Source organism: Neoarius graeffei, chromosome 28, assembly GCF_027579695.1.
Source record: "Neoarius graeffei isolate fNeoGra1 chromosome 28, fNeoGra1.pri, whole genome shotgun sequence".
Taxonomy (NCBI): domain Eukaryota; kingdom Metazoa; phylum Chordata; class Actinopteri; order Siluriformes; family Ariidae; genus Neoarius; species Neoarius graeffei.
Window position 1 is genome coordinate 45,406,415 of NC_083596.1, and position 12,117 is coordinate 45,418,531.

Consider the following 12,117-nt stretch of genomic DNA (forward strand, 5'->3'; position numbering starts at 1 on the left):
ATGAGCTATCCGCGCTGAACAACCAGCGGATTTACCGGGAGAGCAGATTATTAATTTTACGGAGACATGGCTAACACACCTTGTACCGGATGCTAGCGTGGACCTGCGGGGATTCACTGCTGTGAGAGCCGACAGGGACACTAAAGCATGCGGGAAAGGCAAAGATGGGGGACTCATCATTAACGTGACAAACCGCTGGTGTAACCCGGGACATTTCTCTGTAAAGACAGTCTTATGTTGCCCAGACTTGGAGCTGCTAGCATCACCATCTGTGTTTACATCCCTCCGAGGGCAGACACAGTCGCTGCATGTGAGGGGATTCACTCTGTCACAGCAAGGCTGCAGACAAAGCACCCTGAGGCATTTATCATCATTTCTGGGGACTTTAAACACGCTACTTTAGACTCTACTTTGGCTGCTTTTTACCAGGCTGTGGACTGTAGGTTTTTAATTTCCCTGAGGGAACCCTCCAAAAGGGATCACTAAAGTTCTACCTAATCTAATCCAAGTAAGTGTATTATCACCCAGCGCTTTCGTGTTGTTTACCTTTGTGTGTGTCAATAAATAACATTATCCGTGTACCACACAAACACAGGAATGCCTAATTTAGAGTATAGTCTCTCTTATTTCCTACCCTGGCAACAGTCAACTTGTGAATCGCCGATTTTCTTGTTTTTTTTCTCAGCTCTGCTTTGGTCCTTGGCTTCCAGGAGCCTCGCACGAAGCGCTCCCATTTCTCTCTCATTGTCCGGTCTTTTGGGAAACGATGAGTGCTAATCCCATCAAGATTGGTGTTGCTACACCCTCCTATGATACATCTGTTAACCATTTTAATAATTACGTGATAACGTTGAAGAAATTTGCAGAAAACCACCAGGTCGTTTTCTCATAAACAAACCAGCGCTGACGTAGGATTCAGAAGGAGGCGTCCTGCACGTGACGTCACGAAAATCAATGTTTGCCGGGAAATCCAAATGCCAAGTTTTTTCAGAGGCGGACCAATTCGCCTCAGATGGATTGATTTCAACTGAATTTTTCTGGTATTGTGCAAGGTAAAAAAATTGCACAAAATGCAAAATGTGACAGATATTTGACCAAAGTTTAATATAAAATAGGAGAATTACATTGATCTTGCTCCTGAATTTACCCGTGATATGCACTTTAAAGAGGCTTAAAGCTCTTCCCCCCTCCCCCCACTGGGCAGGTCAGACCACAACCTGATTTACCTCTCCCTCTGCTATGTGCCTCTGGTGAAGAGACTGCCCACCACATCAAAGATAGTGAGGAGATGGACAGACGAGGCCAGTGAGACACTGCAGGGATGCTTTGAGGTGACAGACTGGCAGACACTGTATGAGCCCCATGGAGACGACATTGATGGGCTCACAGAGTGCATCACGGGATACATCAACTTCTGTGTGGACACCATTGTCCCAGCTAGGACTGTCAGCTGTTACCCCAACAACAAGCCATGGGTAACGAAGGACATCAAAGCCCTCTTAAATGAGAAGAAGAGGGCTTTCAGAGCGGGCAACAAGGAGGAGGTACGAGAAGTACAGCATGAACTGAGAGCAATGATCAGGGAGGCCAAGGAAAAGTACAAGAGGAAATTGGAGTGGAAACTCCAACAGAACAACATGAGAGAGGTGTGGAGTGGAATAAAGACCATCACTGGTTACAAGCCAACCAACAGTGAAGAAGTGGATGGCAATGTGGAAAGGGCGAATGAGCTGAACCTTTACTTCAACAGATTTGATGGCGTGGCCCCAACCCACCACCACCACTCTTCTGCGGGATGGCTACAACCACACACTTCACATTCTCTCCCCTCCCCTGCCTCTTCTTGCCCAACCTCATCCCCATTTCATGACCTCGCTCACACCTCCTCAACAGACCCCCTGGCTGAGCACCCCCCCCCAAGAATCACCTTCATCCCTCCCCCACACCGATCATCAGCGAGGAGCAAGTGAGAAGACAGCTGAAGAGACTCCATGCAGGAAAATCAGCAGGCCCGGATGGTGTTAGCCCCAGGGTCCTGAAGACCTGTGCCCTCCAGCTAAGTGGAGTACTTCAGCATGTCTTCAACATGAGCCTGGGTCTTCAGAGGGTCCCCGTGCTGTGGAAGACATCATGCCTCGTCCCTGTACCGAACAAGCCACGTCCCAGTGACCTCAAAGACTACAGGCCCGTGGCATTGATGTCACACATCATGAAGACCCTTGAGAGACTCATCCTGGAGCAGATCCGGCCGGCTTTGCTGGGTGAGAAGTTGACAGCGATGCAGGTGGGTGTCCCCCTGGTGTCCTGGTTTGTGAATTATTTGACTGGCAGACCACAGTACATGCGCTTGCAGTGCTGTGTGTCAGACAGAGTGATCAGCAACACCGGGGCTCTGCAAGGGACTGTCCTTTCTCCTTTTCTTTTCACTTTCTACACCACTGATTTCAATGACTGCATGGAGACCTGCCACCTCCAGAAATTTTCTGATGACTCTGCAGTGGTTGGACATATTACTGGTGGTGATGACAGCGAGTACAGGACGGTGGTGGACAACTTTGTCATATGGAGCAGGAAGAACCACCTACAGCTCAACATGACGAAGACGAAAGAACTGGTGGTCGATCTGAAGAGAATCAGGGCTCCAGTGAACCCTGTTAACATCCAAGGGGTCAGTGTGGATGTGGTGAAGGAATATAAGTACCTGGGGGTGTACTTGGATAATAAAGTGGACTGGTCCAAAAACATGGACACGGTATACAAAAAGGGCCAGAGCCGTCTCTATTTTCTGAGACGGCTGAGGTCCTTCAACATCTACCAAACGATGCTGTGGATGTTCTATGAGTCTGTGGTGGCCAGTGCCATCCTGTACGCTGTCGTCTGCTGGGGCAGCGGCTTGAAGGTGAAGGACACTAACAGACTCAATAAGATCATCAGGAAAGCCGGCCATGTTGAAGGCATGGAACTGGACTCTCTGACAGTGGTGTTGGAGAAAAGGCCACTGTCCAAAATAAAAACGATCTTAGACTGTCCTTCCCACCCTCTACATGAGGAGCTGATCAGCCACAGGAGCACGTTCAGTAAACGGCTGATTCTTTCACGCTGTACAACTGAGAGATGCGGGAAATCATTCCTACCTGCTGCAGTCGAGCTGTACAATGCCACTGTATAACTGTGGTACACTGTCTTACCATGTATACTGTATCCTTAACTCAGGTGCAATATATGTATACAGGAATCATTGTATATACAACCCCGATTCCAAAAAAGTTGGGACAAAGTACAAATTGTAAATAAAAACAGAATGCAATAATTTACAAATCTCAAAAACTGATATTGTATTCACAATAGAACATAGACAACATATCAAATGTCGAAAGGGAGACATTTTGAAATTTCATGCCAAATATTGGCTCATTTGAAATTTCATGACAGCAACACATCTCAAAAAAGTTGGGACAGGGGCAATAAGTGGCTGGAAAAGTTAAAGGTACAAAAAAGGAACAGCTGGAGGACCAAATTGCAACTCATTAGGTCAATTGGCAATAGGTCATTAACATGACTGGGTATAAAAAGAGCATCTTGGATTGGCAGCAGCTCTCAGAAGTAAAGATGGGAAGATGATCACCAATCCCCGTAATTCTGCGCTGACAAATAGTGGAGCAATATCAGAAAGGAGTTCGACAGTGTAAAATTGCAAAGAGTTTGAACATATCATCATCTACAGTGCATAATATCATCTAAAGATTCAGAGAATCTGGAAGAATCTCTGAGCGTAAGGGTCAAGGCCGGAAAACCATACTGGGTGCCTGTGATCTTCGGGCCCTTAGACGGCACTGCATCACATACAGGCATGCTTCTGTATTGGAAATCACAAAATGGGCTCAGGAATATTTCCAGAGAACATTATCTGTGAACACAATTCACCGTGCCATCCGCCGTTGCCAGCTAAAACTCTATAGTTCAAAGAAGAAGCCGTATCTAAACATGATCCAGAAGTGCAGACGTCTTCTCTGGGCCAAGGCTCATTTAAAATGGACTGTGGCAAAGTGGAAAACTGTTCTGTGGTCAGACGAATCAAAATTTGAAGTTCTCTATGGAAATCAGGGACCCCATGTCATTCGGGCTAAAGAGGAGAAGGACGACTCAAGTTGTTATCAGCGCTCAGTTCAGAAGCCCGCATCTCTGATGGTATGGGGTTGCATTAGTGCGTGTGGCATGGGCAGCTTACACATCTGGAAAGACACCATCAATGCTGAAAGGTATATCCAGGTTCTAGAGCAACATATGCTCCCATCCAGATGACGTCTCTTTCAGGGAAGACCTTGCATTTTCCAACATGACAATGCCAAACCACATACTGCATCAATTACAGCATCGTGGCTGCGTAGAAGAAGGGTCCAGATCTTGCCAGCCTGCAGTCCAGATCTTTCACCCATAGAAAACATTTGGCGCATCATGAAATGGAAGATACGACAAAAAAGACCTAAGACAGTTGAGCAACTAGAATCCTACATTAGACAAGAATGGGTTAACATTCCTATCCCTAAACTTGAGCAACTTGTCTCCTCAGTCCCCAGACGTTTACAGGCTGTTGTAAAGAGAAAAGGGGATGTCTCACAGTGGTAAACATGGCCTTGTCCCAACTTTTTTGAGATGTGCTGTTGTCATGAAATTTAAAATCACCTAATTTTTCTCTTTAAATGATACATTTTCTCAGTTTAAACATTTGATATGTCATCTATGTTCTATTCTGAATAAAATGTGGAATTTAGAAACTTCCACATCATTGCATTCCGTTTTTATTTACAATTTGTACTTTGTCCCAACTTTTTTGGAAACGGGGTTGTAAAATCACTTCATTTTGCTTTTACTTAAGTTATTGAACTTATTTAAACTTATTTTATTTATTCTTTTTTCAGATGATTTTATCTTCTATTTTTAGACATGTTTATTTCTTCTCTGATTCAGGAGCTTGGTAGCAAATTTGAATTTCCCTCTAGGGATTAATAAAGTAATGCTGATTCTTCATGGGAATTCAAAGATATAAAGACAGAGTAAAGATTCATTAAAATGCTCTGATGAAAAGAGAAATTAAATACCAGTGGTACTGTCTGCATTTTAATGAACTCAAAGACACCATCATTTTGACTGCACTGCAGTAATCCCTGGTCTTCATGGAACAGACAGTCGAAGGTGATTATATTCTTTGTGTTTACAGCTCTGCTGCTGTCTGGTGCAACATACTCAACCTCACTCAACACCTTTGGGATGAACTGGAACACTGACTGCACCCCAGGCCTCCTCACCCAACATCAGTGCCTGACCTCACTAATGCTCTTCTAGCTGAATGAGCACAAATCCCACACTCCAAAACCTAGTGGAAAGCCTTCCTAGAACAGTGGAGGTTACCATAATGGCACAGGGCGACTAAATCTGGAATGGAATGGGGTATCGGAGTACAAAAATCACAGATATACTTAGAAATAAAAACATAAAATCTCACAGAAACAAATGATTTTGCCTAAAAGGAATCTAGTAAATAAGCTGATTGGACCACGTATTTTGATTGCTAATTGACTGAGTTCACTAAAATCTGTTCTACAGTACTTTTCTGAAAGGAAAAAAAAGGAGCAAGAAACAACTGTCAACACAGAGGAGGACAGGAGAAAAAGTAATAAATTGTGATAGTGTTTTGTTATTCTTAGTAACCTGTATGTTTGCATACTCACCTGAGAGGAAGGTCCTTGTTCATTACCCCTGATTTTAGTTTTCCATTCTAAAAAGCAAAATCAAGTCTCGTAACTGTTTTACATTCATCATAACCTTAATTTTTGAAAAAATAATTCCAGTTAATATTATATATACATATAGATATATAGATGTTACCTTTCAAGCGCATTAATGCTTTTTGCATCTAATAAAACAAAACAAGTTAAAACAGATATATCCATTGAAATATTCAGTGAACAACACAGATACAGGAATTACTAGAATCCTGAAGTTCAGATTTGATTTGAACATGTACATACAATGCGAGCTCATCAGTCAAGCACAGTGGACGTGGTGTCATGGCTTGGGCTTGCATGACTACTTCGGAAATGGGCTCAGATATCTACTAATGATGTAACTCATGATAGAAGTCTACAGAAATATTTTTTCTGCCAATTTATTTGATTTAGAAATGCATCCAATCTAACTGGGAGGAACTTCATCATGCAGCAAGTCAGAGACCCAAAACACACTGCCAACACAACAAAGGACTTCATCAGGGGAAAAATGGAAGGTTTAAGACTGGACTGTTTAAGGCCCTGTCCACACGGCAACGGATTCGGGTGAATCTGATAAAATTGTTTATCGTTTCAGCCTGGCATCCACACGGCACCGGCGTTTTGGGTGCCCCAAAATAAAATCTTTTGAGAACGGGTTCCAGAGTGGAAAGATCTGGCAACGGCGCCGTTGCGAAGTCGTCTGGATGAGTAGAACGAATTTGTTTACGATGGCGTCACAACCACATGACTGAGAGTGCTTCACGCTGGGCACAGACATATAAACATAGACGCCGCCTTCCGCGAAGAATCATACGTCATCCTCGCCGCCATATTGGATGAGGCAAAGCGGAGAATAAAGATGCCTCATTCATGTGCTGTGTTTAACTGTACCAACAGGTTTACCGTCCAAACGAGATCACATGGGATTACCTTTCACAGGTGAGACTGGAAAAATACTTTTCATTGTATTTGGTCATTATAACGTAATTTTACGAACAAATTTTTCTGACTTTGTGGCTAATATGAAGTCTCGCGCATAATAGCCGCTCGGTGAAACCTGTCTCCAAACAATTTATAATTTATAAATAAATTTATAATTTATTTCATAGCCCACCCAACCAATTTCACCACCAGCTGTCAGATGGTGATGGCACACTCAAAAATAGAAGAGATTGGAAGCATGTCAGACTGTGAAGCAATCACATGGAGCAATCCCATTGTAATATGGTTTAATTGAGGTTTTTTCCATATAGCACTGTATATTGCAAAAATTGTTATTGGAGACATCTTATAGCCTATCTGCACGGCATTTAATGAAAGTAATGCGGAGACAGCACGGCACGGCTTCAGCAGCGTTAGCACAGCACATTATTCTACACGATCCCCGCTGAGCTCCAAAACATGCCTTGATGTGTAGATATCGTTAGTAGCCTACGATAGTAGCAGCAGAATAAAAAAAAAAAACACAAGTATTGAGGAAATTTAGGTCACACCTCCCACGGAATATTGACGGGTATTTCGCACACTATTTATAACCATCACATTAAAAGTTATATATGTTGTTTTGATGCCTGTTTGTTTCCCAAATATATACGTGTGTGTCTTAATGGGTGAATAAAAGGCATTGAGTTAAACATTATTGTAGAAAGGGGTTTTATGAAGTTCAGTCCATTAACTTGCATTGGTTTACGGGGAAGATTTGCCACATCCAATATGGCGGACACTCTGACGTATCCCAGCAACGGGCCACCAGGCTCAATGCGGCGTCTATGTTTATATGTCTATGACGCCGGGTAGAAGAAGGGGTTTATGCGCATGCGCCATACTTCTATTGTTCTGGTGTCTCCGATGGGACCGTCTTACAGCGCACGTAGAGGTGTGGCATGTGTATTGCATCGTTTTCAGCAAGCGTTGCGTTGCCATATGTACCTGATATTTTACTGATCCGTTGCCCATGTGGACGCGATATTTAAAAAAAAAAATCTCGTTGCCATTGTCGTGTGGATGTAGCCTAAGACAATCACCAGATGGTAACCCTGTTGAGCATGCATGTTACCTCCTGAAGAGCCAAACTAGTCATGGTTAATCACAACACAGGACAAAGGGCTGGCCATTCAGCTGTACTAGTACTAACAGGAATTTTGGAGTGGGCTATCCCTCCCTTTTCCTTCACAGCATGAGCAAATAGAGTTAACAGATCTGAAGTTATTTCCTCTATCGCCTAAGCCATATGTACCTGATATTTTACTGATCCGTTGCCCATGTGGACGCGATATTTAAAAAAAAAAATCTCGTTGCCGTTGTCGTGTGGATGTAGCCTAAGACAATCACCAGATGGTAACCCTGTTGAGCATGCATGTTACCTCCTGAAGAGCCAAACTAGTCATGGTTAATCACAACACAGGACAAAGGGCTGGCCATTCAGCTGTACTAGTACTAACAGGAATTTTGGAGTGGGCTATCCCTCCCTTTTCCTTCACAGCATGAGCAAATAGAGTTAACAGATCTGAAGTTATTTCCTCTATCGCCTAAGCCCCTAGCCTTGCCTTTGAATTCCTTCCTTTATCGTCTGCCTCACTTCCTGTGTTTACCCACACCCGTTTTATTCACCCTATTTAAGCTCTGCGTTTTCCCTCCCCAGTTGCTGAGCAGTATGTTGTTGTATGGTTACTGTTACGCTGTTGCATTTGCACTGTGAGTAGTTTTTGGTGATGTTAAGTTACAATTGTACATTATACGATTATGATTATATACAGTATAAATGCTAATAAGATGTCACATTGCTTCATGAATAATTCTAGGTGTAAATATCACTTCACTGTAAATCACTGTTTTTGCATGCATTCATTTTTAGTACTGTGTCTTTTTTAAAGAATAAACATCACCCCTTATTCATGGGAATTCAAGGTATAAAGACACAGTAAAGATTCATTAAAATACTTTGATTCAAAGATTAATTAAATACCGGTGGTTCTGTCTGCATTTTAATGGACTCAAAGACATCATCATTTTTCTTGCACTGCAGTAATCCCTGATCTTCATGGAACAGACAGTCGAAGGTGATTATATTCTTTGTGTTTACAGCTCTGCTGCTGTCTGGTGCAACATACTCTGGATCAAATGTGTGATGGAGCACCACCAGAACAGCAGGTTTTGTAGCTTTGGGGGAGAGAAAAAAAAAACATGCAAATATTATTTTATACACACACACACACACATTACATACACTAAAATGAGTTTGAACAAATAATAATTTTGAAAAGATAGTCGACTACCTGAAGTATCATGAAGCTTTTTCACGGCTGCTTCAATGTCAGTTCCAGCTTGTGAAACGACAGGGCAGAAAGCCAGAATGAAATCACACGCACTCACTGTCTCCACCTTCTCCAGCCAGTTTGCTTCATTTTTGAGCCGAGTTATGAAGTGTTCATCAGACTTCAATGTCTTTCCAGTTAGAAGAATGAAGTACTTCTTCCCTAACGATACTCTTGTGGTCATCTTTCCTGTGAATAAAGACAAATAATCTCTTAGCATGTCCACTTTAAATCATGAAACATGGATTAACTGAAAGCATATGCTGTTAAATACAAAACAAAAAATGTATTTGGCCATTATTTCTGAAGCGTCAACATCATAGATCATGACGTATGATTTAAATAAGTCAGTAATTTATACCGATATTGTCTGCAAATTATATACAATCTCTGAAGAATCAAGCAGCTTTTGTTTTGAACTTCTGCCAGACATCTATTGTTCTTGTAAGTTTTCTTCAACCATACTTTGTTTTATTGTATTTTCAGAAGTTACACTCGACCGTATGTCTTCTGTTGCAGCATGCTTTGACTCGACCGTCACATATAAAATCATCAATCGTCAACCATGTCCTTTCATTTTTAACCAATTAACTCCTATAAAATGTATCTACCATAAAGAAAAACACTGGGGGAGATCTCATCTCATCTCATTATCTCTAGCCACTTTATCCTGTTCTACAGGGTCGCAGGCAAGCTGGAGCCTATCCCAGCTGACTACAGGCGAGAGGCGGGGTACACCCTGGACAAGTCGCCAGGTCATCACAGGGCTGACACATAGACATAGACAACCATTCACACCTACGGTCAATTTAGAGTCACCAGTTAACCTAACCTTCATGTCTTTGGACTGTGGGGGAAACCGGAGTACCCGGAGGAAACCCACGCGGACATGGGGAGAACATGCAAACTCCGCACAGAAAGGCCCTCGCCGGCCACGGGGCTCGAACCCGGACCTTCTTGCTGTGAGGCGACAGCGCTAACCACTACACCACCGTGCCGCCCCACTGGGGGAGATAAAGTCAATTTAACTTGACAGTAATGAAGTAATTTGTGAAGATATGCAGTAGAAGAAGAAACCTTTATTTGTCACTGTGGCAGCGGGGGCGTGGTCAAGCGCCGGTCTGTGACAGGAGGGTGGAGCCAGGGAGGGTGGAGCCAGGGAAGGTGAGTGGCAGAATCGCTACACCTGACGGTAATTAACCTGTGTTTTGTGTGTGTTTTCCCCAGTAAACCGCTCCCTATTTAAGGAGGCTGAGAGAGAGCAGAGGGAGCGCGACCCGGGATTGGAGGAAGAGTGTGTGTGTCTGAGAGTGTGTGCTTACGTTGCCTAGACTGAAAAGTTGGGGAAAATAAATAAGCCTTCTCTACCTCCAAACGTTGTCCTGCCGTCCTCTGTGCTCCACCCACACGTTATTCGCGCTACAGTGGTGCCGAAACCCGGGAAAGGTGGAGCACCAGTCCTGCAGCTCCATGGAATCTTCCCCGTTCGCGGACTTGGTCCACGCCCTCGCCACGGCTCAGCAGAGCCAGCACCAGGCACTCATCACGCTCCGAAAGGAGCAGGAGTGCCGCTTCGAAGCCCTGGTGCTGGCCCAGCAGGAAGATCGAGAGGCGTTCCAGCGTCTCCTCGCGTCGGCGGGGTCCACCAGCGCCCCGGCCGCGGGCCCGTCTCCCCTCACTTTGACCAAGATGGGCCCGCAGGATGACCCCGAGGCTTTCATCACCTTGTTCGAGCAGGTCGCCGAAGCCTCGGGGTGGCCGATGGAGCAGTGCGCGGCGCGGCTCCTTCCCCCTCCTGACGGGAGAGGCGCAGCTGGCCGCACTACAGCTCCCCGCTGACCGCCAGCTGGCCTACACCGACCTTCGCCGGGCCGTCCTCCAGCGCGTGGGGCGCATGCCGGAGCAGCAGCGTCAGCGCTTCCGCGCGCTGCGGATGGAGGAAGTTGGCAGCCCGTTCGCATTTGGCCAGCAGCTCCGGGACGCCTGCTGGCGGTGGCTGAGGGCCGAAGATCGCGACGCCGAGGGAATCATCGACCAGGTGGCGCTGGAACAGTTCATCGCCCGCTTACGAGCCGGAACCGCAGAGTGGGTCCAGTGCCACCGCCCGGCGTCGCTGGATCAGGCCGCAGGACTGGCGGAGGATCATCTGGCGGCTGTTCCAGCGGCAGGACAACGGACGACATCGTCTTCTCTCTCCTCTTCTCTCTCTCTTTCTCCCCCCCCCCCCCCCCCCGTGTCCCGTCCTCGCCCCATTCCCCCACCACGGAGGCGGGGGCCGGCTCCACCCCAGCCGGCCCGCCGCACCCGTGGTGCCCTCCCGTTTCTCCCTTCTGTGTCTGTCTCTCCCCCCCCCCTCAGGTGAGTGAGCCCCCAAACACAGCTGCAGAGGGAAGGCCCGGGCCAGTTTGCTGGCGCTGCGGGGAACCAGGCCACCTGCAGCAACAGTGTGCAGCGATGGAGGTGGGGGCGGTGGTGCGGATCCCCGACACGCCAGAAGCTGCCCTCAATCGGGCCAGAGCATATCGCATACCGCTAAGTGTACAAGGGGCTACATATCAGGCGTTGGTGGATTCAGGTTGCAATCAGACCTCGATCCGCCAAAGCCTGGTGCAAGACGAGGCATTGGGGGGAGCACAAGGGGTGAAGGTGTTGTGTGTGCACGGGGATATTCACAGCTACCCGTTGGTGTCGGTCCACATACATTTCAGAGGGGAGAAATCGATAGTGAAGGCGGCGGTTAATCCTCGCCTTACCCACTCTTTGATCTTGGGGACTGATTGGCCAGGATTTCGGGGTTTAATGGCACGCCTAGTAAAGAGTGGGTCCTGCCGGTTGACAGGGGAAGGTCCCGGTGTCGCTTTGGCTGGAGCTGCGGTCACAGAGCCATCTACGTCATCTCCACGACAGAGTGAGGAGCCGCCGGCTCCTCCTCTTTCTATTGGGGAGTCCCTCGCGGATTTCCCACTGGAACAATCGCGAGATGAGACTCTGCGACACGCGTTTGACCAAGTGAGAGTAATCAATGGTCAAACGCT

General features: G+C 46.0%; 1 protein-coding gene across 4 annotated transcripts in view; it reads right to left on the reverse strand.

Annotated features, from left to right (window-relative positions):
* LOC132875721 (uncharacterized) overlaps positions 1-12,117 on the reverse strand; it is a 46,042-nt gene that overhangs the window by 17,379 nt on the left and 16,546 nt on the right. For all 4 annotated transcript variants that reach the window (XM_060912724.1, XM_060912723.1, XM_060912721.1 and 1 more), the window contains exons 2-5: positions 9,044-9,271; positions 8,734-8,927; positions 5,887-5,914; positions 5,730-5,776 (exon numbers count right to left, since the gene is read on the reverse strand). In XM_060912724.1, the coding sequence (XP_060768707.1) occupies positions 5,730-5,776; positions 5,887-5,914; positions 8,734-8,927; positions 9,044-9,266 (492 nt within the window). In that variant the 5' untranslated portion in view covers positions 9,267-9,271. The remainder of the gene's footprint in view (positions 1-5,729; positions 5,777-5,886; positions 5,915-8,733; positions 8,928-9,043; positions 9,272-12,117) is intronic.